This window comes from Talaromyces amestolkiae, assembly GCF_001896365.1.
Source record: "Talaromyces amestolkiae strain CIB chromosome Unknown scaffold1.1, whole genome shotgun sequence".
Classification (NCBI taxonomy): Eukaryota; Fungi; Ascomycota; class Eurotiomycetes; order Eurotiales; family Trichocomaceae; genus Talaromyces; species Talaromyces amestolkiae.
Genome location: NW_024468037.1, coordinates 2,665,216 through 2,692,427, shown reverse-complemented (window position 1 = coordinate 2,692,427; position 27,212 = coordinate 2,665,216). Strand labels below are relative to the sequence as shown.

General features: G+C 47.6%; 10 protein-coding genes across 10 annotated transcripts; 1 reads left to right on the top strand and 9 right to left on the bottom strand.

Moving 5' to 3' along the window:
- On the bottom strand, nucleotides 1–1,561 carry BHQ10_000895 (uncharacterized protein; the record flags this gene model as incomplete). Its single annotated transcript, XM_040881811.1, has 3 exons — nucleotides 1–470; nucleotides 526–1,129; nucleotides 1,187–1,561. The coding sequence occupies 3 exons, from the start codon at nucleotides 1,559–1,561 to the stop codon at nucleotides 1–3; spliced, it is 1,449 nt and encodes a 482-aa protein (XP_040729400.1).
- Nucleotides 1,562–2,054: 493 nt separating this feature from the next.
- BHQ10_000894 (uncharacterized protein) lies at nucleotides 2,055–4,508 on the bottom strand (the record flags this gene model as incomplete). Its single annotated transcript, XM_040881800.1, has 1 exon — nucleotides 2,055–4,508. The coding sequence occupies one exon, from the start codon at nucleotides 4,506–4,508 to the stop codon at nucleotides 2,055–2,057; it is 2,454 nt and encodes an 817-aa protein (XP_040729399.1).
- A 636-nt stretch (nucleotides 4,509–5,144) lies between these two features.
- On the bottom strand, nucleotides 5,145–6,035 carry BHQ10_000893 (uncharacterized protein; the record flags this gene model as incomplete). Its single annotated transcript, XM_040881789.1, has 1 exon — nucleotides 5,145–6,035. The coding sequence occupies one exon, from the start codon at nucleotides 6,033–6,035 to the stop codon at nucleotides 5,145–5,147; it is 891 nt and encodes a 296-aa protein (XP_040729398.1).
- A 439-nt stretch (nucleotides 6,036–6,474) lies between these two features.
- BHQ10_000892 (uncharacterized protein) lies at nucleotides 6,475–8,057 on the bottom strand (the record flags this gene model as incomplete). The annotated part of the gene is made up of 2 exons (XM_040881778.1): nucleotides 6,475–7,554; nucleotides 7,611–8,057. The coding sequence occupies 2 exons, from the start codon at nucleotides 8,055–8,057 to the stop codon at nucleotides 6,475–6,477; spliced, it is 1,527 nt and encodes a 508-aa protein (XP_040729397.1).
- Nucleotides 8,058–8,704: 647 nt separating this feature from the next.
- Nucleotides 8,705–10,379, bottom strand: BHQ10_000891 (uncharacterized protein; the record flags this gene model as incomplete). Its single annotated transcript, XM_040881767.1, has 2 exons — nucleotides 8,705–9,738; nucleotides 9,785–10,379. 2 exons carry the CDS (start codon nucleotides 10,377–10,379, stop codon nucleotides 8,705–8,707), a joined length of 1,629 nt encoding a protein of 542 aa, XP_040729396.1.
- Nucleotides 10,380–12,588: 2,209 nt separating this feature from the next.
- Nucleotides 12,589–13,297, bottom strand: BHQ10_000890 (uncharacterized protein; the record flags this gene model as incomplete). Its single annotated transcript, XM_040881756.1, has 3 exons — nucleotides 12,589–12,717; nucleotides 12,773–12,958; nucleotides 12,995–13,297. 3 exons carry the CDS (start codon nucleotides 13,295–13,297, stop codon nucleotides 12,589–12,591), a joined length of 618 nt encoding a protein of 205 aa, XP_040729395.1.
- Nucleotides 13,298–15,782: 2,485 nt separating this feature from the next.
- On the bottom strand, nucleotides 15,783–16,775 carry BHQ10_000889 (uncharacterized protein; the record flags this gene model as incomplete). The annotated part of the gene is made up of 1 exon (XM_040881744.1): nucleotides 15,783–16,775. The coding sequence occupies one exon, from the start codon at nucleotides 16,773–16,775 to the stop codon at nucleotides 15,783–15,785; it is 993 nt and encodes a 330-aa protein (XP_040729394.1).
- Nucleotides 16,776–19,395: 2,620 nt separating this feature from the next.
- On the bottom strand, nucleotides 19,396–20,223 carry BHQ10_000888 (uncharacterized protein; the record flags this gene model as incomplete). Its single annotated transcript, XM_040881733.1, has 1 exon — nucleotides 19,396–20,223. The coding sequence occupies one exon, from the start codon at nucleotides 20,221–20,223 to the stop codon at nucleotides 19,396–19,398; it is 828 nt and encodes a 275-aa protein (XP_040729393.1).
- Nucleotides 20,224–20,946: 723 nt separating this feature from the next.
- On the top strand, nucleotides 20,947–22,424 carry BHQ10_000887 (uncharacterized protein; the record flags this gene model as incomplete). Its single annotated transcript, XM_040881722.1, has 2 exons — nucleotides 20,947–21,292; nucleotides 22,006–22,424. 2 exons carry the CDS (start codon nucleotides 20,947–20,949, stop codon nucleotides 22,422–22,424), a joined length of 765 nt encoding a protein of 254 aa, XP_040729392.1.
- Nucleotides 22,425–24,535: 2,111 nt separating this feature from the next.
- BHQ10_000886 (uncharacterized protein) lies at nucleotides 24,536–24,874 on the bottom strand (the record flags this gene model as incomplete). The annotated part of the gene is made up of 1 exon (XM_040881711.1): nucleotides 24,536–24,874. The coding sequence occupies one exon, from the start codon at nucleotides 24,872–24,874 to the stop codon at nucleotides 24,536–24,538; it is 339 nt and encodes a 112-aa protein (XP_040729391.1).
- Between the last annotated feature and the right edge of the window lie 2,338 nt (nucleotides 24,875–27,212).

Sequence of the window (27,212 nt, the reverse complement as noted above, 5' to 3'; positions counted from 1 at the left end):
TTATGTGCCAGGGTATGGTTGGATATTACTAGTTTCCTCGCTCTTCGTCCTTTTCGAGAACGTTCGCAGGAGTGAGAATCGACTGCGCTCTGAGTTCCTCCTACCAGTCGCAGGGGGAGTAGATGCCGATGTGGGTGTTGCGTTGGTATTGCTTGACACCGGTGCTGCTGTCACTGCCACCGTTGCTGCTGGGGATGGTGATACTGTTTCTGCCTGAGGTTTCTGTAGGTTGGTGCTGGAGTCAGATGCAAGTGCCTGCTCTCGCGTTTTCTGGACTTGCTCAACACCATCCCGCACATCAGATATCGGAGCATCTCTAGGCGCAGTCGTGCTCAAGGTCTCTGTAGGACGAATGTGCTGTTCGTACTCTTCATTCATTTTGGTGATTTCGGCTTCTGTGACAAGGCGCTCGTTCTCGAGTCGTACCTCCTTGCCACGTTTGTGGCAGTACCAAAGGGCAAGCAATACAACTAACAAACCGTACTGTTAGCACTGAACCGTAGCGTCCTGGAGATTCAAACTTACTAAATAAAGCCAAAGACCACAACACATTCATTCCCAGGACAGCCGGAAACCGGGCTCGAAGAAAAGTGATGATCGACCTCATCATCCCCGCAATTGCGGTTGGCTTGCCAACAAGCTCCTTCAAATTCGGCGCTTTGAATCCCATTTTCTGCGCTGCAGCGGCCGCTTTACCTGCATTCTCCATATTGACTCCAGTCCTCGAAGCCCGCTCCCCGGCTACAGCCATGAGCTCGGGACCTAGTGATTCGGTAAATCGCTCAGGGAGTTGCTGAACAAGCTTCTGCAGAAACCCGGGCAGATGTCCAAATGCGTCCTTGAGTTGTTTATCGCCGTTCGTTAACAGCGACTCCAGATCACGGTAAGCTGTAGGCACACCCGTCACGAGATCCTTGAAAATCAGTTTGAATTTCGACAGAAGTTGCTGCGTCTCGTCGCTGACGGAGAATGCGCGGTTATTTTCGGCGGAGAGATTGAGTCGTTCCATTATTATGGCGAGGTCTTCTTGTTCTTCCTTTTGCTCTTTGTTTGCTATTGGAATACCGTCACCAGCTGTTGGTTTTGTGGCTATTTCGTCCGCATCGATCTTGGGATCTTTTCCTTTGTCCTTTGGCCATTGTCAGTATCACTGCTAATGCAATATATTGAATGTTGAAAAAAATACCTTCTTTGTATGGACTTCGCTGCTTCCCTTCTTCGTCCATATGCTCCATGGTCTTCTCTTCTTGGTAGTTGTAATTGTGACATTATTCAATTCTTCCTTTTCCTCCTTGGTCTCCGTCACTTGCTCAGGGAGTCTCCTCTCAACATCCTCCGACGGAGACATTGGTAACGGAATATCCTGGGCACCATCCATCAAGGCGGTTTGCGCATCTCTCCCCAGCGGATTGATTGCTTCGGGCGTGTCGATGTTTTTATTTCCGTCGTCCGGAGTCGATGTGACGCGTTGTAAGAAAGCCTCGTCCTCGTCAGTCAAAACGGGTTTGGAGCTCCACGGGCTCGCTTTCGATGCGACGTTTGTAATGTACTGGAGAGCCATTGTTTGGGCATGTACAATAGTGATAATGCTATAAATTGAGATAAATGCTGATCTATATAAAAGGCATACGGCGAATACTGTCGTATGCGGCGTTATCAAATATCAAGTTGTTGTTGTAGACCAAACGATGATATCACTTTCCCAGCCCCAACGCTTTGACGCACTCGCCACATGTGAAGGTGGGCTGCACAGCCACATGACATCTATTCATCTATACAGATCGACCCAATCAGGCCATCATGTTTCGCTAGGAGTATGGTATGAGAGAACCCCAGTATTCTATGGCACGTAGAAAGAAGTATGCGATCTGCTCAGATGGGCTCCTGGGTCATTTTGCATTCAAGGCCAGCAAAAAGTTCGCTCTTTTGGGGGACTTCAGTGCAGAGTCAATCACATATCTATGTATATTCCAGGGCTTATAGTACATATTTATCTATAGTTACATAAGTAGATGGGACTCGTAAAAATCTATACAATAACATGGGATATTAACCTAAAAATCCGCCAAAGGCGCGGCCTGCGCATCCTTATAACTGATCCCATGCACATACCTACTCAACATAGGCTCTTCATCAACTCCACAATGCAACTTCCCATCTCTACCGCGAAACCAACCAAGTCCATACCTCTTATTCTTCGACACAAGCATAGACCTCATCTGGTCACTACTAAACCGCTCCGTATTCACAAAATCGTCTAGCATGTGGGACTGATGCACAAACGCCAGAATCGAAGCGATCGTCGATGGCGGTCGAGGGACGAAATAGTGTCGTCGACAGACTAGGGCCAATGCCGCGGAGCAGAGTAGGAAGAATACGACGACTGTTGAGATTGCGGATGAGGTCATGAAGGACTCCTCGGTTTCGTCTTTGATGGATAGCGAGGCGGATGTCACTGTTAATACGTCGCTAAGAATCGATCCGACACCAATCAGCGAGACGAGATAGTGTTTATTCAGCATCGCCTGGAACGGTAGGACACCATAGGGGGTACCCTGGTAATCGAGCGTGAGTGTGTTCTCGGGTCTTGCATTACCCTGCGACAGAGCATAGAATGGTTCCAACATTTTGATCGCAAACTCCAGCGCAGTCCAAATCTGTTTTGCGATTACAGCCAACAATACAGGTAACCAGGGAAGTTTAACTGCGACCACGTTTGCGTTTGTATACGTCACGACGGGGATAGCAGCGACGAGGAAAGTCAAGTAAATCAAAAACACAATGCCGGGTATACGACGAAGCGCAATCGGATGCGGAGAAGCGGTAGAGAAGGGTTGGACGGCGTGTTCTTCGGTGTATTTAATATGCTCTCCCTGCCAGATACTCGATTTGTACAGCACATAACGACGATGCCGTAGTCGTTTGTGTATGTCGTTATCCGTGGCAGTGTCCATGCCCTGGAAATCGTTCAGAATATGAGATTTGGTTGCCATGGATGCGATCCCTGCGATACCCTTGGGATCACTCAGCAAGCCGGATTTCCGTCGAAGCTGGAATATTAACACCAGTGCCATGACAGCTACCAATGCAAGACAAATCGTGACTAATCTCGACCAAGCCGCGTCGATATGCACAAAGTACAGGAATTGGTCTGATGATGTGCACTTTTTATCTGGACAGTTTGGGTTTTGGATTGGCATGACCGAGGCATTTTGCAAGGACGGTGCTGCTGTGGTTGCTAGGACGGCTCCGAGGGATGCCACCAGAACCGTCCAGTGACGGTTCCGCACAGCCTTGTACGGCACGAAATAGCTGAATAGTGTGGTGTAGTCGAGGTTGAGTGATTTCGAGGCAATGTTACCTGTTGGTTGGGACAGTTGGTAATATGGTTCGAGTCTTTTGACGTTGTACTCCATGATCTGCCACAACACACCGTACGTCACCATCACCATGGTTGGGAGATATTTCCATGCAAAGAACTGAGCAGTTGGAATTTCGGCTACATCGTTGAACTGAATAAGGCCTTTTCCTTTTGATTCGAGAGATTTCGATTGTTGATAGAGATATTCCTGCACGCCTGCCAGTCCTAAAGAAACGGTGATGAGCATGAGCAAATAAGGCGCTGTCATTGAGAATGGTTTCCAATTCGGTTTCTCAGGGTCCGTCGGATAGAAGAAACTTGTTTCTTCGTCAAGTGAAGAAGCTACTCTATAAGTTGAGCGACGTTCGGTTCCCTCCAGACTACTCAGATCAACAACTGGAGCAACAGCAGCTTCCTTGACGGAAACGATCATATTCTTCTGATTAGCGAGTTGCTGTCCGTATTCTCGCGCGGTATGTTGTACAACCACCTCGTCTGGTTTGGGAGTCGACTCCGATCGTTGATGCGCATTGTTTCCGATGCTGCTAGAATAAGGAAACGCATCCTGATGTCGAGCAACATCACTATCCGGCCCCTCTAAGAACGAAATGTCGACTGTGACAAAATCCTCTTCATTTAGATTCTCGAGCTCTTGATTATTTGCGGGCTGCTTATTCTTTACTGGCCAAAACGACAGGACGCCCGAAGGAGTCAACGGACTGGCTGATGATAGTATTGAATTTGAGTGTCTCAAATCGCGTTTGTTATTGATTGCTGAGCGAACATTGGTAGGTCGTCGCATACTCAGTCTTTGCGACAGGCGTGGAATGAGACGACTATTCTCGAGGCGTGGCGACTGCATGGCTGAGCTGGGCCCTGGCAGTGGCATAGGTTCTGGCTCCGGTTCATCTATCTCTTCGTGAAAAGCAGACATGCCATGATCATAAGCAGGCGGCGGTCTAAAAGCAGACTTGTGCAAAACAGACGACGGTTCAACAGAACGCATCTCGAATTCATCATGGTCGAAATCTCGGTCATATTGCGAAGAAGCGCCAACACGAGAATAAGTAGCGCGAGAGACCGGCGCCGGGTATTTGTGTCTGATAGCGCCGCCTTCTAGCAAAGGCGAAGTATCTATTTCATCCATATTGTAGATTCTTTGAAGTTGGCAGACGAGTCAAGATGCAGCACTTGAAACAAATGTTGGTTTTGCCTGGCGCGTAACGACGCCAAAGCTGGCAAAAGTTTAATCTGATACCCTGCAAACGAGCGACGAGGATAACAGCAGGTTGTGCCGGACAACTCAAAATTACTCTCGCACGCCGCAGCGTTCAGTTGCTCGATTTCATGATCGTGGTAATGTGTAAACCCGCAGAAATGAACAGGGAGACTCTGGAACTCGGTCTAAACAAGGCTGCCACGCAATAATTCATGAACTAAGGACAAAAGTAAGCCTAAGAGGATATTGATTAGAGCTGAAATCTGCAGTTGTCTATGCGCGGGGGCTGGTGGCTTGGTTGGTTAAGGCTAATGATCCTATATTAGCCTTGCCGAATAGCGCTCGCTCAAGAAGCGCCGGTTTCTTGGCTGAGCGCTAGCTGAGATGAAACCGGTGTTGGTGCTTATCAGTGGTTGATCACTATTTAGATGATCTTGATGAAGGTACTATGTGGTACGTATTCGGCTTGAGAAGACGTAATTAGGGCTAATCGTAACATGCTAAGCATCTAACATACATTCTTATTCATATCTTATGCATACAATCGTAACCAGCTAAAGTAAATCAACCAAAAACCAAAGCCCTAACCTCAATACTCTCCCTAGGCTTCGCGCCCTTCGGCGTCCTGGGATCCGTAAACGCCGTGTGAGGGCATCTCTTGCCAACCTCCTTATCAGCCGGCGGATTGATATCAGAACACTTCAAAAAGATTCGTTCGTCGTTATCAACACCAGACCAGTAATTCCATCTAATCTCCGGATTGTACACAACACCCATCGTCTCGCCCGTCCTCGTAGGGTACCGATGCTCAATCGGTACCAGATCCTTATCCGGATTGCCCGAAGCGGCAGACGCAAATGCTAAGGGTGCAGCCTGAACAGCGCCATTGATCGGCCGCCAAACATTTATAATCCTATACCGACCCTTGAGTAGCCTTTCAGCTTCTTCGGGGTCTTCAACGTGAAGTCTCACGCGCCACTCCGTCGCGCGATCTGTCTGGTCTGAATGCGCCGCATTGACGGGTTGACGATGCGCATTGGGATCCTGGCGACGGATCGTATGATCAAAGAGGATAACTTTATGTGCACCCTCGACTTTATCGAGAATCAATTTCTCCACCTCTGGGTAGTAGACGCGTTTTATCTCTGCGTCGTCGTTGAAGGTTTCGTACGTCGTTGCCGATTGTACACCGCTATAAACTTGGAAGGCATCCTTATCGAGGTTATACTCTGCTTCGCGACCGCGGATGTCATTGATATCGACGGTGTGGGATGAGCGCTCGAAGTTGGTGCGAGGCTGGCCCTTGGGAGGCTCTTCGACGTAGTTGTGAGGAATGGAGCCGTCGGCGGGGGGCTCGAAGAAGGAGAGTTCGGCGGAGATGGGGCCACGCGGGATGTAGCTAGGGTCTGACGAGGTCAGGGTTGTTGTGGCGGTGGTCGTCGTGGTGGTCGACATTTTGATTTATTCACTCTATTCGAAATGATGTGATATGAATATGCTAATGATATACTAACACTTTACCGACTTTTGACGGTATTTATAACTATTTAAAAATAAATAACATGAACAATCGAATGTCGCCGTTGGATTACAAATAATGGAATTTGTAATCACGCGGGTGTAACACTGGTACCGTAAAGTACATAAATGACCACTCTTTAAAGGCTGACTGGACGCAAGGCTGTATTAAAAACGTAATTGACGTCATTGATTACCAACTATCTGAGCACGCAATATACCAGCTGATTCTATGGCTCGCAAGAMTAMTATGTAGTAATCACTAAATCACAATGTGTTCATCCATATCCTATCCTATCCATATACACCGGCCCAGCAAACAGAAAACACCGAAACAAGCAAGACTTTCGAAAGAAAAAAAAAAGAAAGTAAAGGATTAGGCCCGCCGTTTACTAGCGCGCTCGCTAACCTGTGGAAACATCTCATAACCGCCATTGTTGTTTCTGGGATACCACTTGATACCGATCTCGGTGGGGAAATCAGCATGCAACAGGCTGAATCGGTCAGAGTTTGTAGGTACGCCATCGACCTCTTCCTCTACGGGCTCCGTCATATTATCAATCAGCCCTTTATCAATCCACCCGTGCGGTTTGGCCTGTAACCGATCCATGCGAGAAATGTCGTCGTCGATTTCTTCATTCATGAGCGAGTTCAACGGCGGCGCGCTTTGGTTTGTGCGCGAATTGTGGTTGGCAAGGATATGGTAGGGTAGATTTGGTCGCGTAGCTGGTTTGTCGGATAGCTCAGCCAGCAGGTTCAGGCCGGCATTGCCCTGGTTGCGCGTTGATCGAGTTGCATGGTAGCTCTGACTGGCTGTGCGTGCCATGTCGCTTGCCGCGGGTGTTCCATCTTCTCCGGGCACAGCGCTGTCGGCGTCGTCGGCGTCTTCGCTGTTGTTACCATTCACTGCAGTGCTGACACCTTCCTGATGCCTCGACGTAGAGAAGAAATGTGCCGTAGCAATATGTGCCTGGTTTGCATGTAAAGCAAGTTCTTTGTCTGTGAACAGAGAATTGATACTGTAAATCTTGTCTATTTGCTGCTTCTCCGCAGTGGCCTTGGCCCGTTCTGCAGGAGTCGACAAGCCGTCACGACCGGGAGAGCCAGTATCTTCATCGGGAGCTTTGCGTTTTCTTCTGTTGTCCAAACCGATCCCGTTACCGAACTCGTCGATCCCGATTCGATGTCTGGTATGCCGAGTCTTGCGGTTCCCGTGAATGCCACCGGGGCTAGAAGGGTTTGTAATTGTAAACTGATTCGGGTTGAGTAGCAACGCATTCGTATCCGAAATATCCATTTGTTCTTTCTCGCGCATAAGACGTGTCTTATTCGCGGAGACTTTTTGCACCAATCGCTCGCGCAGTGTTCCGGATAAAAGTCTAAACTCTTCGCGAGCGAAGTGCTGTCGCCATGAAAACTCATGGTTGTAACGTTTGACGGCTTCACGATGGCGGTTCTGCGACCAACCAATATTAGCGTCATGCCACAAACAATCTTCTGGGTGAGACATACCATAACCGCAACCAAATCTGCATCCCGGTCCTCTTTGATCTCATTTATTTCCTGCACAAACCGCGAATACCAACTACCCGAAATATTAGCCATTTCCTTTCCAAACTTCCCACCACCGACAGTCGTCTCAATCAATTGCGCTATCTCCTCTGCCGAGTCAGGCAACGGACCAGCCTCGTAAGGATCGGCGTTATTGATGAGTGTCATATCACATTGTAACGCATGAAGCTGCTGACGAAATTGGCTGTCGCGGTTCTGGTTGAAGGTGATAGTGAGATCGTGCAGGCGTTCTTGCAGCTGGGTGCGTCGTTTGTCTCGTTTGGACTGTTGAGGGGCGCTGCTACCTGGTAGCGGTGCTGGAGGACTGAGCGATCTATTTCGTGCGTGTAGTCCAGAGCTGCGATCACCCATCGCCATGGGTGATGCTGGGCCTGGGGAGTACACCATGTTGTCGCTGTGGTTGTGGTTGTCTCGTCGCTCGGAAAGAACTGTTCAGAGAAGAATTCGAGCTCTCAAAAACTGGTTGGGACAAAATCTACAGGGAAAACATGGTAACACTCTCAAGAAAAGTCACAGAGAGGTTGTTCACATCAATAGGAAGAATAACAGGTGTAGATGTAACGGTAGACGAGAGACCGACAGCAAGAGGATTTGTCAATACTCTCGACTCGCGGAGAAGGCTCGGAGATTGAGCATATCCGGCGGCCGGCAACAGGTTTTTCCGTATGCCGAACTCACCGCCTGAAATAGGGTTAGGGTCGTCTATTGGGCGAGTAAAACTAAACAAGAACCGTTTGTCTGTAACCTGCGAAGATCGTCTATTCAACTTCTATCAACAGACACAGCAAGGAAGCTCCGCTTCCACAAATCAACTCTATATACATGACCTCGTTTATTGAGAACGTAAATAACAAATGGGTATTCTATAACTCAATGCTGATAGTAGCACCTCAAGACAATAGACACATAAGACCGTTTTCCCCCCCATTAAAAAACAACGCCTGCTGCCATGCCGCTAATCCGATGATATAAGCATAGTTTATGCCCCATCCTTGGCCCTTAACCCCGAACAATGATTGTGGTAAAAATATAAATTAGTGCGATCGGCGAATCACAAAGACTCCGAGCTCAATATCCGACCTGGGAAATGTCTCGTATTGCCGTCTTTTGATCCCCTCGATGATTTCGCTCAATAGCATTGCTGAGCTGAGCTGCCCCCCACTGGTTTCGGGGCTGTTCACCGTCGGTGTATGTCGTCCTCCCGTGGTCTGCCAGCTTCGACTCAACAGCGACTTCATCCGTGGACGCTCCTGCTGGATATACCATTCCGTCCACAGGCTTCGGTCGAGCGGAGCACGACCTTTCACGGCTTCGACTACGGTGAATTTGGCCGTTTCCTTGCTAAGTTTCCGACACAAGGCTTCCACATTCATCTTCATCGTGTCGAAGTCGTCCATGTAGTTGACCGCTTCTAACCGGCCCAGATCACGACTCACGTCTGCAGAAAAACCGTTGACGACCACCAACTGCCGCAACAGGGGATCTAAAATGGGACCGAGGTATTGACTCTTGAAAGTGTTGGCACCCACTCTGGTGGGATATATGAACAACAGACATCCACCAGATGGTGAAAGCTCGATGAGGCGATCCGTTAGTACAGAAGGACGGCCATGACTGAACATATCACGATACTCTTGACGCGTCGAAGGTGGTATATATCGCTCCAGAACGGACATGTGAATACTATAAGGTGGAACAATAGGATGTGGCCAGCTGACTGGTGGAGGGCGGACACCACCATGAACATCGTGATACACGGGTGCTGTGCTTGCACTGGCAAATACAGTTGCATCGAAATAGTTATCCACCTGCATCAGATGTCTTGGAGTGCTTGGAGGCGAAGTCGGCAGGTTTGATAGGCTGAAGTCTTCCGGCACCGCATGAACAACATGAATATATGGCGGTCTTTCAGGGCGGACGCGATCTTGTATATTTTCGATGATTGCTCCGAACACGGTGCTCTGCGTCGGTAGCCGTACATTTTGCTCCGGTGCTCGAGGATATGGCAGAGTCTGGGAAACGAGCCGTACTGCATCGAGACTTCTATCCGAGTCAAAAACGGACGATACTATGCAAGTTAGTTGCTATTTTCGAGACAGGTTCAATCGACTTACGGGCAGTTTTGATGCCGTTGTCAAGCCAATTCTCTGGGGGCGGTTGGTCGTGCATATCCTGGTCTGACATGTTCACATCATCATCGCTCGAAGAACGTCGTCCCGGTACTGCACCGAATGACGATCTGCTATCTCTTTGTCGTTGTGCCGGCGAGGCGCTGTGTCGATCTCGATTCTCATCCATGGCCACCTGGGGTTTTGGCTCTGTATTTATCGCCGGCTCCACAGAATCAATGGCCCAACGAACGTGCACATCGTCCTCGTCGTCTGCGGGAGGGGTCAAAGGTAGTGAATGAGGATGTTCGGTTTGTAAAGTTTCCCGTGGAATGGCAGTGTCAACGGCCATCGGAAATTTTGACGAGGCGAAAGAAGAAGACGCTCGGGGCGTACCGAAGGAAGGAATGTGTAGAGCGGCCTTCTCCTTTGAAGCCAGAAAGCGAGACAAGGGATAGTGAAGCCGTTGGGTAGAGACGGAGCCTTGTGATGCCCGGCGACGTGGTCTGGGAGACGGCGAGGATGATAGGGAGCGCGGCGGGAGGAAATATGGCGCGGATGTGGACATAGATCGAGGCGAGGAACTGTCGGTGAGGTCCATGAACTGTTGTTGACGTTTTGGTGTGCTGTCTTTGTTCAGTTGACTTTCGACGCGAATAAGACGAAAGTCATTCCGTGTCAGATGTTGAGTCATATGGAGTGTTGCGTTATACACCGGATGAAACGGAAAGAATGAGATGATGGGACGCTCGACGGTACGGACGAGTTGTTGTTTGTTGTTTGTACGTAGCGTTATTGTGTTGGAGGAAGCAGAAGCGCTCCTTCAGAAAACAACTCAGATAAGCGAGGCGAGTGGAGCAGCAAAAGGCAGAAGGAAGGAAGGCCTGACGGACTATATCTGAGCGCGAGGCTGCAGGGCGCGGCGTAAAAAGTATGCTAGTAGCCTGCTATGTAGTACTGAAAGTGGGAATATGCGCAGTATAAGGAGTGGTATGGAAAAGAAAAGAAAAGTAGAAGAAGAAAAGAAACGAATAATTCCAGAGTCTAGACTGGTCGTTTTAGGCTCTGATTTAGGGTCGCTCGGATGATCCACCAGGCATCAGTATCAGCCTTGTGCTTACTGCCCGGCCAAGTCCAATGTTGAGACGGTCAGTAATGGTGCTGCTAGCCACTACTCGTAACTAGTGTTAAGAATGGAGAACATAAAAGACAGGGTAATGGCATGTCCAAACTCCAGAGTACATACATAGTACATAGTAGTAGCATATGGTCAGTACAGACAGAATACAGAGCACACAGAGAAGGTGTCCACACTGATCGACGGGGCCAGATTGGTCTAGACTCTGACTTGTCAAGCACTCCGAAGGCGAATATTATTTCTTGAGTGTCGATTCTCTCCACTCTTCTTGGGAGAAGACATGACAAGAAGGTGTATTCTCCGGCGAAATTTCCCCGTCCTGGGCCGAAGAAGAGTCGTCGTCAATGAAGAAGAAAAGAAAGGGCGATGTTGTGTTGTGTTGTGTTGTGTGTGACAGGCAGGGCCTAGACCCTTGCCCGTGATTTACCCTACTCCGAGCTTTGCCCTTTTCCTTTCTACGGAGTACGTACGCATTATTACTTTTTCATCTCACTAGTCATAGATCAACTGAACTTAAAGATATTAATGAATTATCTGATCGAGAAGCTCGATCCGGCCTGTGATCAGACCTGATTTTCTTTTTCCTCTATATTCTTCTTCTGGCCTAGTCGATTCGCCACTCTCAGCGGACAGGCAAGTCTAGCCAGCCACGCCCGGATCCGGCATCTGTGAGTCAAGTATGGACTCGTCTCACGGACGAGTAGACATCTCATGACAAGGAAGTTGTTCTGCACAGCGCCGGAATTGGTTATGCCACACATGTACCACACTTTTGTGGAATTTGTGGTGCACTCCCGAGATACATCCAAGTCTCCATACTCCATGCCTACCACCTGCCAAATCGAGTACTCCAACTATTCAGTTTGCCATCCCTCATGAATCATAATCTTGTTCTTGCAACTGCTGGAGCATATGCTGATCTATACGGAGGGCGATAACAATACATGTGCTGATGTGGAAGTTTTTACCGCTGCGGAGATAGCACCCCCTCCTAAAACGAATACTGAAACTTATACTGAAACTATTCGGATACATCAATACATGGACGATCGATTTTTTGGCCAATCTGATCGCTTTAAAGACCCATCCGACCGGCTTTTATGGTCTTGAAAACCCGTTGCCAGGATTCCTGGGCAGAACCCGGCGATTTTCGTTGTCGTTGTACGACGTGACCTGCCTAGCCCTAACCGTACCAATTGGGCTGGGATTCGTCATCACCTTTCATCTAGGTCATTGAACGCATCGGAAAGGTCTATTGATACGGCATTATGTGGATGCATATATTCCTCGATTCCTCTAGCCTTCTAGATGAGCCATGAGGTTTCAAGTCATACTTCTTTTACTGGTGCCATCTTCTAATCCACGTGGGCCGTTTTCAGCCCTGCTTCTAGTCCCTCAATAGAAGCCGCATTGTCGTTTCCTTCGAATAGACAAGCCAACTCTACTTCAGTCTTGCCTTGGGTTTCGGGAAGGTGAAGTAAATGATTGAGATCTAAGTGCAATCAGTATCAAATCCGTAAAGATTGGACGGAAACTCACCCCGAGAAGAAGCATGCCGAGATAGAATATAAAATAATAGTACCCAATATTATCCAATGCAATTGGATTGACGTATTGATTAATAGTCAACGCGGCCTGCGAAACAGCGATCTGCATACTCAACCCCTTATCTCTAATCGCAAAGGGCAGAATCTCCGTCGGATAGCAATACAACAATGGATTTCGCAATATTGAACGCAGCATTGTAGAGGAACAAGAACACAATCACTAAATACGCCGCTAACTTGGAGCCGTGTTGGTCCTAAATGGCAGAGCAGATGGTCAGCGGAACATTGGCGAGGATCATGCAGAAGAACGAAGTAAGCCAGAGCGAACGAAGTAAGCCAGAGCGTACGACGACCGACGCGGTCTGCTGGCACGGCGCAGGCAATGGCCCAGATCAGATTCCATATTTGCATGCCGCCATTGATCCCTGTTTGTTGTTGTGTAGACGTCACGCCGATGTTGTCAAGGATAGGACTGAAGTAGTATGAAATGACCGACTAGCCGTTCCAGATCGCGAGTAGTGCAACGGCGACAACGAGCGTGATGCGTTTGCGGTTTGCGGCCGACTTTGATAGCATGCTCCAGGCAGAAAGACCCTTGGCCTGGCGTTTGGCTTGGAGGATCATTTCGATCTCTTCGAGTTCGTGGATTACGAGGTCTGATGACTCGTCGCCGTTGGCATGGTATAGAGTTAATAGGCGACGGGCTTCGTCAATGCGACCTTTGGAATAGAGCCAACGGGGGGACTCAGGCAGTCCAAATATAACGGCAAGAATAACAAGCGCTGCTGGGACACCTTGAAGAAGAGAGGGAATTTGCCATGACCAGGTGCTCATCTGATGGCCGGTACCAAATGTGATCCATGCACAGATGATCGAACCCACATACCAAAGAACATTGAACTGTCCGTCAATCAGTAAGATCTAACCTATATTTTGGTTTTCATATCAATGCATTGAGAATAGAGTAATGGTAAAAGTTCTTCGGTTTTATTCGAGTTCGTAAAAGCTCGCACGAGACTGGCACGAGCCCAAACTCTATCATAAAGTCGCCCGAATAGTGTCAATGTCTAGCCATAAATCTACCTCACTTTCTAACGTGCAATCAATCAGCCCTTGAATTGTGTTGAGCATACCCAATCTTTATTTACACTTGGAGGCAAAACTGGTGTCGGGGTCTCACTTTTTTTCAGTTTATTTTCGAACCCTAAGGCTAAAATACTTCAAGTCGCAATAGAAGAGGAAAATTGCACTCCACAGGTTTGGGGTTGATGTTGATTCGAGGACTTTGTTGTGTTTTGAGTGGGTTTGGGGGTAAGAAAGAAAGAAAGAAAAAAAGAAAGAAAGAATGGATTGCCATATCCCTTTATCTTCCATCTAATAAGAACTCAACCAGATTTCTTTATCCATAGGCTTTAACATGGCCTGTTCCGTTTCGTTGATATTACCCCTGTTTGATACCTCTTTTGATACATATAACATATTATACAAGCAGCCATGAAGAGAAAGAAGAATGTTGGTCTTTGGACTATAATGATTCATGTTGTACCAACAGCTCTTCTGAAAGAAATAAGAATAGACAAAATGAAGCTGGAAGTTTCTCCTATAACAATGTATCCTCTAGTTGGCGCTTTGGACGAATCTGGCTGATCTCTGTAGTTGTTATTCCACTTTTGGCATTAGCTGTTAGCGGGAGCATGAGATGGGTTGGGATGCATGCGATTGTGATCCACAGCAGTCATTGGAAGGCTCGGAGCCGTTGGGGCTTGCTATCTACTTTGGATTCATTGCTGTTTGTTGCCTTTCTTGTTCTGCAATCACTGAAGGCAAGCAACTCAGACTGGTTATAGATGAGCCTTATGTTTATGAACGAGCAAGAAGCCCTAGTTGCGGAATTACTATCAGGTAGGCTTTTTCAATATTATCCAAAATCTTCCTGGATATCTGACTGGCAAACGAAAAGTTCACCACGGCTAATTGATTCACAACTGGGACGATGCTTCCATCTTTTTCCTACATGAGGCAGACTTTTTACGCATACACGACATCCTGTCCGCGCAGGCTATATCGATCTTTCTCGGTCTGCCAAGAATGTGGGCGACTTCAATTTCCAAACTGTCCTCCAAGCCACCGGACTACGGATAGAGCACTGTTTAGGAATTGACCGTGCAGTCGCCAGCAATGCGGTCAGTGCTGACCCAATCCTCCAAGAATTCAGTCATCGCATGTGGTGGACCTTAGTGATCTGTGAATTGCTTCAAAGACCGGACTCGGCGCCCCTGATCCACGAAACTGACTTTGACGTGCCGTTGCCCTTGAATCTGACGGACGAAGAACTACTAAATCGAAAGATATCGGTTCAAACTGGAGTTGACGTGGTTACGGCAGCATCAAATTAATGATAACCAGCATTATTTTGAGCGCCTTGAAGAATTGGTAAGTCGCAGCGACGAGGCGCTGGCGAATCTTATTGTGCAACTTCCGGATCATCTCTCTTCGGAGAATCTAGAAGACGAGGACGATGATGAGACGTGTGTCATTTGGCAGCGCATTAGCCTGTCGCTTTCATTTCTCTTCTATTGGATGGCGTCAACCGAGAGCTTCAGTACCGATGGGTGGAGTCTTCTAGTTCATTCGCAGCAAGGTCGCAGGCAATCTGCGCACGTCATCGTGTCATTGGTAGATCGACATAGTGACGCTTTCATGCGCCATCGTCCGTGGTAAGCCCCCCGTTTTCACTTATGGCCCAGGTGTTCAAGGTCCTTTTCATTGACCAGAATGACAGGGCAACGGCGTCAAATCTCTCTTCGCCGCTGCGGCAACACTGGTCATCGAAGCCCAAATCTCAAACGATACTGAAATTGCGGCGACGTACATACAAAATATAAAGCCGTCGATGGCATTCTTCATTCGGATCCAGGATCAAAACGCGGTTGCCGCGAGAGCGGTTGAAGTTTTGACGAGGTATATTGACGAGTTGGGGTTTGCGCAGTATCTTTATTGTAGGGAGTCGTATGAATATTATGAACCAGCATTTGCTCGTCAAAGTCTAGAAATGTTAAATGAACGATATCATGTTATTTCTATAGTGAATCGAAGATAAAAATATTAACCGGTAATAAATCAAAGACAAATGTCTGTTCCCCGACAGACCGTGTATGTAGATAACTCCCGACTCCCACGCTAGTCCCGAATCCAGATCCGATAGTCGTGGATTCTCTAACAAAGTAAAGGGTATAAAAATGTATAATGAACGAAGTAACAACGAAAAGAATGGGTAGAATATGTTCACGAAGAGAAAGAAGAAAAGGTAGAGAAAGGACTAGATAGTCCCTTGTGGAAGATATAGTGAGCCCGTCTTAGCAAATTCAAGCATCTTCTGTCGACGGTCGCTCCAGCATAACTGATTCCAGTATCCTTGGAGGAATTTCGAAACGAGCTCTTGCTCTTCCCACATCATGTTGAGCTGTCGTCGAGCCAGAGCCGATGGTTGGACAGGGATACTTCGCACATGAACTCGGTATGCATGTCGGTCTGATCGCATGGTCATAGAGCAAGACGACTTGGCACTACTGCTACTGGTGTTCGTCGAAGATGTGCGCTGTAATTCCGTGGGATTGTGGAGTTCGACACACTGCATAATCAAGTACTTAATATCGACTGCCAGACTTTCGGCACGGTGTTGTATTTCGGGCCAGAATGCATCGCCCCAGAGCGGATCTTCGCGCACGGCAGTCTCCATTGCCTTTAACCAGAAGCTGAAGTCCGGTCGTTGAGGTTTGTTGGATTTCGAATCTGCAAAGTCCGAAGATGATAAAAAGTCGCACAAAAGACAGGCCACCGTGACGAGGCGAATTGTTGGCTCTGAAGAAAGGACATGCGAAACGATGCAAGCGGGACATCCCTGTGCCAGGCAGAAGTCACGTTCCTCGGTCAGGATGCAGTGTAACCAGGTAAATGCACCCCGGGCCTCGCCCTTGAAGGCTCGTTCAGGTTCAGCGCCCTGTCGTCTGCCCAGAACGCGCGTGGCTATTTGTGTTGCTTGGTTGTGTATCTCGAACAGGGGCTGTAGAAGGGTGTAGATGACGTCACGGTGCAGTTGGAAGACGGCGAGCTGTTGTTCGCTGCATTCTTCGTTGTGGAATGAACAGAGACTGCTGTTGTTAGACTGTTGTTTCGTGCTCGGACAAAGCCCGACGTACCCCAATTCCGAGCAGCGTGGGCGGAGGGCCTGAAAAGCATCATCGTGCTCGAGCATGGCCATTGCCTCTGCAGGCACCTTGAACGGCGATGAGATATCGGTAGATAAAGACATGCTGGAGAGAATGATCGACCATTGATAAAGATGGGGGCTGTTTATGAGGCTATCGGCGTGATTTAAGCGACCGTGTTGCAGTATTCGTTCGAATTGGAACAGCCAGGCCCATTTGAGTGTGGTGGAGAATATAAGATGTTAGGAGTTTCAGAAGAGCGTGAAAATATAAGAATCTGAGAATATGAGAGGAGAGTGTCGAGAACAATCAATGACGTGTAGAGGGGAACAGATTTCGCCGTTGTATATAGCCAAGTACAAGACAGGATAATCATGAGGTCAGAAAGGAGCAGAGCGCCGGGATATAAGCCATCCCTGAGCGGTTTACTCTGTAATCCTTAACGAACGAGCCCCACCGCCAAAGTAACCGCATTCCGCTTCCGGCCACAAAAGCTCTAGACTGGGTCGATGATGATTGATTGAATAGATAGATACGGAGTCAATTAGACTTAAATATAGAAAATAAATATTTACAACTGGCTGCCCTACTCATGCATTGTCTTCGCGTGTGCGATAGAGCGCAGTTGATAGGGATACACAGAAGTAAGTAGGAACACCACAAGAAAATCGGCTCGATCTACTCGATATAGCAGCGCCAACAGTGGGATCAGACTCTTCTTTGGTCTGTTCTGCTCCAATCCGCGGCGAGCACTGCACTGTCGGATGCCCAATGCCAGGCTGACGGTCGTTCTAGACCAGAGCGATAGGACTAGCTCTGCCACTAAAGCTACTAACAAAGCATCTGGGTTGACGATTGCCGAGTAGACTCAGAGCAAGATAACGAGTCTGCAAGAATATCCATGATATCTATCTCTTGACAGACTGTCGGCATGCTAGGTTTACATACTATGTAGTAATTCTATATTTGTCTTATTGTGTCGTTGTCATTTCGGGCCACAGGTGAAACATTCCGCCCGTGGATATCCACCGTTTCATTCGATATGGCCACCACGCTGACAGCTGCCATTTAACTACGTACGTACGTAGGCAGTTTGATAGGAGATCCCACGTTGTTAGACAGTGCTACACATGTCGACAATTGCGAGCGTTGCGACTCTTTAATCTCCACGCGCGGGGGCCGTTGTGGCGATCACCGGCCATCTCCACCGTCTGTTCTGCTTTCTCCTTTAAAGAGGAGACTGACCGCTTGTGTAATTCTATCCGTCCGTTATATGAAAGTTGAAGCCATCCTTGATGAAGATCGTAGCTCTGACGGATCGTTGAGCGACGCTGCTGTCCGATGGACCTGTTACAGTGTTACGTAGTGAGGGGATCTGCCAGGCCACGCGTCTCGATGATTTGTTGGACTTGAGGAGTCGAGTGTTCGAGGTGTGACACTCACGTTTCCTACTTCGATCATTCATATTGACTCATGCTGGCGAAATAAGTCAGTCAGTCGACGAACATGGCTTTATGTAGAATCTTTGACGTGCCAATTATGATGCAAACTTGAAAGAAACGACGCACAGAAGAGAAGATAAATAAATAAGATGAGATGTATTGATGTACGGTAATATTACCGGGGCTCAGGCACTAGTTTCACAATCTGATGGCCATTTACCAATCATGGATTGAGAATGGCAATATTAGTCGGCCACGGCCTTGGAAATCAGAGATTACCGGGCGTTATGTTACGGTATTTCCAGGTTCCAAACAGTTCTTGAGCCATGTCCATCTCCAGGTTTCTTCTCTTCAACCTCTCTTTCGAATCTCTCCTTCTTCCCTCCTTAATTTTCCCTATCTATCGATTTTCTTTTCTTCGTCATTCGTTGGATCAGTTCAATTTCGGTTGCCTAGACATACACTCGCTCTGTCTACGGCTTTTATTTCGCTCGTCGGATTCACTAGATACTAATCAACTCTAATCATCATGTCGTTCTCGCTCATGCGCTGGGCAAGCTTGGTCATGCTGGGCATGCAAGCTTCTCAAGTCTCTGCTATTTCTCAGATTTCTGCCGTTGGTGCCAAATTTTTCAATTCGTCTGGAGACCAATTTTACATTAAGGGTACGTATACGTTACAGATTATCTCTGTGCCTCTAGCTTACAAAACCACAGGAATTGCCTACCAACTTATAAATTGATAGGAGAGATAGAGTCATGATAGTGGTGGTAATCAGTAATAAATATCATTTAAAGTTAAAGGAATAATCTCCATCAGTGAAAATTTTGGAGGAAAACAGGACAACCTATAAATGTAAAAAGCTTTTGGCTCCATTCTCTAATTCCGGAGGAAGGACATGTATTTAAAAAAAAAAAAAGACGATTGAACGAGCAAAACAGAACTCTCGGATGGATGTCAATCTAAGCGTAAAAGCTTTGGACGTAACATCCGTGAAACGAGAAAAGTAAACAACAACCCCCCCCCCCCCCAATCCATATCAATTCCAGACGGAAAACTGGACGTCTCCTTAAGCTGCCCTTTCAATCCTGCGTGGACGCTCCTCGTCCGCTTCGATGTACCAATTAAGTGTATAGAAGTCCCTCCAAGTGATTGGCTCCGGATGACCATCAACAACTCGAAAATACCCTCTGATGGTTGAATCATTGTCGTATAGGTCAATTATTGGATCTGAGCGGCTTCCAGAAATAACCATAGCATCTGTCTCAGACATCTTCATGATTCATGTGTTTGGTATGAGATTCCATAGTGAGCTCTTTGGTCCTGCTATCGCTTCCAATTTATCAAGCGGTGTTAGCGCATTATTTGTAATCTTGAAGGGTCCCAGCGAGGAGGAGGGTGAAGTTGCGAATGGTTTCCAATTACGTGCATGTTCATCTGCACAATGTTTAATCACCAGACCAGTACCGAAAAACTCCGCCGCAACAGGTGGGAGGCCATACTCCGGAGTGAAGATATTGTCGGAGATGAATTTGGACTCCTCTCGTGCTATTACTGATAGTGCTTTCGGAACTTTCGGAGCCTTGGGCTTCTTTGGAGCTTTCGGTTTGGACGTGCTTCCAGTCGAACCCCCCATTCCAGGTGTGCCTCCATTTGATCCTCCCATTCCAGGTGTGCCTCCACTTGAACCCCCAATTCCAGGTGTGCCTCCATTTGACCCCCCAATTCCGGAAATCGTCCGATAAGCAAGGATTGTCTCGATGGGCGTTTTCCTGACGAGCTCCTTTCTCAAGTATATTATACGTGCGTTCGTAGTCCACTCTTGGTTGTACGACCCTTTCTGTGCGTATGCATATGGTGCTTCCATTCCCGGTAGGAGGTCGCGGAAGTTGCGTGGACTGAACGTATTGTCTCTCGTCATCTGTAGTAGTTTCCATCTCTCATCATCGGACAATCCTTTCTTTTTCATGTATTCGATGATTCGAGCCTCCGTTCTGGGCTGATTGGAACCGTCGAATGGCTTTCTTTTGTCCAGTTCTTTAATAACTCCGTCTACTTGTCGGAGCTCGTCTCGCGTCATTCGTTCATAATCTGGAGAAGACAAAGCCATAGTGGACGTAGTTCGGTATCCTTCTGGAAGATGTTTGGAAATGGAAGATATTGTATGTATGAATGAGTCGGACTAAACGGAAATTGTTCCACTGGTCGAGGTATGTCTTGATGACAGGGCTGGTGTTGAAATGGTTGTGATAATATGGAGGTTGCTCGTACCGTCGGAGTGTAGTTTGAGGTGACCGTTTATGTGGTCGGAGTCTGGGGATAATGTGAGGATTGGATGAGTAAGTGAAGTGAGATGTAGGGTCGAGTGAGAGCTCAAGTGAGAGCTCAGATGAGAGGTGAAAGTGAGGTAAGCTGTTGACTGAGGACTAACTGGGAGCCTTCGCAAGGTGAGGTGTAGGTGAAGTGGTTATTGATCGTAATTGCTCTTGATATGGTGCTTTTTGTGTGCGTTCGGGCTCCCTTGGATGGCCGTCTTGATCTCGGTTGTTGTCAGTTTGTATTGGGATTTGGGGTGAGGTGAAGAGAGCCAAGTTGCCGGAAGTGAGGGTTGAAGTGAGGTTGACTGAGACAGGTTGATCGATACTGTTGTGGTGAGATTTCTTGCCCGAAGTGAGGATTCAAAACCTCAGTGGCTTGGTAAGTATGAGAAACTAGGTCTGGTTGATAATGCCTGACAGCGTGACATTCAAACCTCAACGTCGCTGTGTATTGTTTTCCATTGGTAGCGGTGTATCCGTTGATCCAAGGCTTCCAAATCTCCGCGATTACGCCTATGGAGGCTCACGTTTGGAAAACGGACGAGTGTCTACGTGCTCCCCCTGGCACTCTGGCAGGAGACTGGAAGAGCCGTGAGGCATACGTCCAGGCACCTTGGCGAGAGTCCCCACGTATTGTAATGGACGAGTGTGAGAAGGTGGTATCCGTACACGATCGCATGGTCAAGGAGAATACACGCGTATCAATGTACACGGATGGCAGTGGATATCAAGGCTTTATCGGCATGGGTGATGGTGATTCCTCAGTTGCGGCGACAATTAACAGAGTGTATCGGTACGGAGGACATGTCAACGGAGTACGCGGCGGAGGCATGTGGAATTCGGTTCGCTTTACGCACATTGGTACGATTCGCGGAGGACGATACACGACCCAAGAAGGTAGCGATATTCTCGGATAGTCAATCGGCGCTCCAAGCCATGTTGAATCTGAAAACGGACTCGGATCAAACGTATATCCGGAATTGTATCGAATCGTACTGGTAACACGTGGAAATGGGTATCGACGTAGTTATCCATTGGATCCCAGATCACAAAGGCATTCCAAGGAACAAGGCGGCGGATCGAACAGCGAAAAGTGCAGCTATGATGGGAGCGCGACGTCAAATCGTACCTGGGGATATCAAGAATTGGACCATGCTCGGCGCTCAATAAATTCGTGGATCAAGCAAAGGAGTGAGAAACCTACCAGGAAATTGGTACCACGACCGTCCAAAAACATTTTCCATCACTGGTCCGGTTTACACAAAGCCATGTCGTCAATCTTGATTCAGCTCCGTACGGAGCGTGTGTAGAAGAAGGAAAATCATCTAGATGCAACCAAGCCATTTCCGAAATCATTGACAAGCACCCGAACCCAATGTAAAACCGCGCCAAATTGGTGTCATTCAACATTTACTCGTTGATTTCGCGGAGGCGGCGGAAGGTGGAGCGAGCAGCGGAGGTAGGATTGAGTCATAAGCTCTGATTTATCAACAAACGCGACGAAATCTGGTCTGAATGTCGCCTATCTGGCCAATCCGTTCGGCATGTTACGCTCGAATGCCCGCTCTACGCAGACGAGCGAGCGCTCATGTGGACACGAATTAAAGGATTCCGACGCACCACCAGTTTGCAAGCGTTATTGGACGAGAAGAATGCTGCAGTAGCGATTGCTCGATTCATTCACGATACAGGGATCTTGGCTCAATTCGTGGGCGCGGATCTGCAGGCAATGGATACAACGGAGCAAGAAACAGATAACCAGGGCACTGACTTGGGTACACATATGACAACGGTCCCAGGTGATGCGAGCGCCAGGTCTGCTCACCTCTCCGTAAGGACCAATGACGAAGCGGATACGAGCCTTGGACCGATGGAAATTGAGTCAGTTGACGGGGACGAATGTGAGGATGAGCGCGGAGGTGTAAACGTACGAGAGAGAATGATTGCGCGTACGCGCCATCGATTTGTGGGATTGAGCGCACATTGGCACTAATTGGTGCAAAGGACGAGTGCAATTTTGGGGGGGATACGTGATAAATAGGAATGGAGGGAGTTGCGAAAAGATGTGGACTACGTACGAGGGTCGTTTGCATTTTGCCGCGTTTGACCGCATCTCATTTGTATGTTTACATTTTTCTGTGGCTCATCTCGGGGTGCGCCTCTTCCGTCGCTGCGCCACGATTTGTATTGGTGCCTGCCGACTCAGGCACACAACCGTTTAGCGGCCTTTAGACAGCAACCAGCTACAGCGGGTATATCAACTCTAACTAACTAAATCCCCACGATCTCTTCAACGATGGGAATGTCCGCAAGTGCAAATGAAACAGTAGACCATTTACCACCAGACAGACCGCCCATACAGGTCACAGACTGTAGCAATTAGCAGGTACGTTATTTGATAGAAGCAGGCACTCTAGCATCGAGTACTTGCAGACCAGCGGTGCCTGTATAAGCTGAGGCGGCACCACCACTGCTATTTGCCCAGGCGATGACGGGCAAATTCTCGCATACAAGAAGAACGAATCAACTAGTTCTCAAACAACGCCAGAGATGTCCGAGCCGGAGACGAGCAATGTCTACACGTATATCAACAGCCCTATTCTGGTGTCGGTAACTGTCCTTGATGGAGCTAAATCTTACCAGTGCAAATGGAACGTCCACAAATGACTCGCACACATCCACGGACGGCATGACAGCTACAAATGGACCACCAATTGGATGACCCAATCGTCCACGAGATCGTCCACAAAGTCCGAATTCACCAGTTATAAATGATCCTGATATGAGCGGTCCAGCGACATCCACAAATTGTCCGCAGGGACAGCCGACAGCACCAATCCTACCAGTTAAACCTCCACCAATCAATCTGTTCAGTCGTCCACAGGGCCCAATATCACTTCCACCAGTCAAGTGCACACACCTTCTCGGCGCAAATGGAACGTCCATGAACGGTATTCAGACAACATCTGCAATGGGTCCGAATACGAGCGGTCTAACGTCCGAAAAACACAGGTAGGACGATAATAATACCACCGACCAGAGATAATGCCTATATTCAATACGCAATACGAGTCTTTTTGCGGGATTGGAGGAAGGTCTTATGCCTGTCGCGGTGGACTATTTTAGAACAGGGTTCATTATAAAGTAGTGCGCTAGTGCGGCCAGAAGCGAATTTGAAACAGACTAGATGATAATCACCTCCAACAGATATTACGGACGCTATAAGTTGTGGGATTGGCCGGTGTATTTGTTGGCAACAAGGTTCTCACGAGATCAAATCAAATTTTTAGACAATTTGAATTCTAAATAAATATATGACGGTTTAAGCTGTGACACCAGATGTAGAAACGGACGAGATATGGAAATCAAGCAGACATGGAAGATAATGATATATAGCAAGAAATGATACATAGAAAAGGACGATAAATGATCAAGGACATAATCACTGACATAACATTCTTTGGCGGTGTCTAGTAGTCTTCTCATGATTCTTGAAATTGGAAGGCTCAGTGGTGTAGTACTTGCAAGGTTCGCATCTGTACGGCTTGTCTTCAGCTGATGACTCAAGACGTTTGATGTGCCTTTTAGTCATCTTGTGTGTTTCCAGTCTGCTTGATGAGGAAAAGGAGAGTGCACAAAGATCACAAGTAAAACCCATTTTCTGGAGAGCCTGGACGTGAGCTTGTACACCTTCAAGATTTGTGTTCTTTATATGCTTTAGGGTCCTTTTATGTTTTGCGAGAGTGGATGGATTAGCAAAGGACGTTCCACAAGGCTCACACTTGAATCCTGTCTCCTGGGCACCAAGTATCGTCATAGTGTGTTTTCGAGACTTCTGGTGTGTTGCGAGTTGAGATGGATAATCAAATGACTTTCCACAAGGCTGACATAAAATGCCGAAATCTGTTCTCTTGAGCAGTAGGAGGTGATGTCGAGTATTATTATGTCGGACGAGAGCTGGATTGGATGGAAACGCTTTATTGCAAGGTGCACAAAAGTACTTCTTCTTGGCAAGCCTTCGTTGATGTTGGAGTTGTGCATATGACTTGTCATAGTGGGCTCTGGAACGACGTCTGATTTTGTCTCGATTTTCCTGATAGTAAGCTATGGAACGACGTCTGATTCTGTCTTGGTTTTCCTGACGGTAGGCTCTTTGACGACGAAGGTCTCTGTCTCGGTTTTCCCAATACCAGGCTCTGGAACGACGTCTGCATTCGTCTTGGTATTCCTGCTTGTAGGCTCTGGAGCGACGGTTAACTTCGTCTCGGTGTTCCTTCTTGTAGGCTCTGGAACGACGTCTAAGTTTGTCTCGATTTTCCTGATAGTAGGCTCTGGAACGACGTCTGAGTTTGTCTCGATTTTCCTGACGGTAGGCTCTTTCATAATGTCTGAGTTTATCTCCGTTTTCCTGACGGTAGGCTCTGGAACGACGTCTGATTTCATCTCGGTTTTCCCAATACCAGGCTCTTTTATAACGAAGCTTTCTGTCTCGGTTTTTGTGATGGTAGACTCTCTCACGACGTCGCTTTCTGTCTCTTAATACTGCCGCAACTTTTTCGAGCTCCTCAGAGGACATTCCAAGGCTGGGCTCATTGGACCGGATTCCTTCCATCAAAGGGCTGTGACTGCATAAACCATCCCATTCAAGGGAGTCATGAGGCCATGAATTGATGGATGATAAGCCGTATGACTTGTCACGACGATGTAAAGTCCAAAACATAGAGGTAAATACTGCCTCTAGGATAATGACAGCAGTCCGGAATCTTGGGACTTGTGCTGGACTTGGTACTGGGCACCAAGCAAGTAGACGATGATAGATAATAAAATATCCATTCTGTTGATATTCCCTGACGTATAAAGGAGTGGAATACTCTGTATAGTATGACTTGATTCGACATACAACTCCTTCAGTTTTAGTTCCCGACCCAATATAAAGAGCTGGACGATGACCATCTTTTAGAAGGACAAGAACATAGATACCCCAATGTCTTCTTGGAATGTTGTCTGGAAGTGTCTTAAACCATGTCACTGGAGGTGGATTTGTAGCCTGGACGACATCGAATAGTCCATGGCAGTAATTCAAGCCCATAGATTGAAATAGAGATGATAGGCCAAGTTTTGTGGATGCCACGACTTGAAATCGGGGATTGATCGATGAAGCATTAATGCATTTCCAACTAACGTCCAGCATATACTCCGCGATACTATTGACCGCTAATATAGGAACTGACATCTTGGATAGAGCAATGATAGATAACAGACGACAGACGACGGGAAATGGACAACGGATGATGGATAATAGATGATAGGTGACAGACAACAGACAGCGAAAACAGACAGCGGACAACAGCCGATTGACGACGGACAATAGAAAACAGATGACGGACAACAGACGACCGCAAGACACAACGGATAATAAACGAGAGATGAGAAATGAGATGTGACAGACGACCGACGAGAACTAGCCAGAGGTGATGAGAGACATGTTATGCATTGCTGGGCTCTGTATCCAAAGGAAAAAGCAACCACAAGGAAAGAGCGACCAAAAGGGAAGGAACGACCAAAAGGGAAGGAACGACCAAAAGGGAAGGAACGACCAAAAGGGAAGGAACGACCAAAAGGAAAGGGAAGGAACGACCAAAAGGGAAGGAACGACCAAAAGGGAAGGAACGACCAAAAGGGAAGGAGCCATCGAGCAGGACGACATTGTGCAGAGCATGTTCGGTCCAATTCAATCTATCACAGTAGCTGAGAGAGATATGGAAGTAATCCTGTAGAGACCTCCACAGCAGCAGAGATAATAGTGGCGGAGACCCTGCCTGAAGAGAAGTCATTCCTGAATCTTCATCCACTCATAGCTGTCCATTGTACAATGGTAACATTGTTTTGAGAGTCGAGCTAGGGACGACAGTAATCCACATCGGACTTGTTTTTCTTTCCATCAATTCGTCTAGAATTGACGACAGGAACGCCATTTCAGGGCCCATTTGGAGAGGAGGTAGTTTCTTGTTCGGGTCCGGAATCCGATGCCTGAGGCTCCGCTCACTTAAGGACTGATGCTCCTCCGAAAAATGGACTATCCTCAGTCCGAATGATATACTGAAAAGGAACCCTGAACTCCTCCATTCTGTTTGTCCCTTCGTATATCTGTGTCTTTGACGCTCGTCTATTTCCTTTAAACCATCTTCTGGCCTTGTCTGGACGTTCTTCTTCCGTCTCGACTTGCCAATTGAGACTCTGGAAGTCATGCTGATCAAACTCCTCTGGATGACTTGATAATCTGCCCAAGTGGTCCCTTGTCACAGTATTGTGGTCTAGAGTAGCGGATGAGGCCATTGTGGATGTTGTTTGGACTTATGATAGACAGTGATTTGAAGTGGACAAGATTGTTTCGAAGCCGTGATGTGATCGGATAAATGCGGAAGCTATTCCACGGTTGGGCGGCAGTCGAAGGGTGCTCGAATCACAAGTGAAAGATTCGTGTAGTGATTATCTAGAGGTGAGGTGATTATTGAGTGTGAGATGAAGGTTGAGCAAAGAGAGCGCTCAAAAGGAGAGCAGAAGTGAGGTTTTTGAGTGGCCGAAGTGAGGTACAGTAGAGGTCGATGTATATATGTATCAGCGCTATCAAGTGAGATGAAAGTGAGGTAAAAGAGGGCCAAATTGCTCATTCTAGAGTAGTTTTGGGCCTTCTTAGTCTCACTTGATCGTTCACTTGAATCTCTCGAAGTGAGGTGTAGTAGAAGTCGAGGTATATGTAATAGCGCTGTCAAGTGAGATG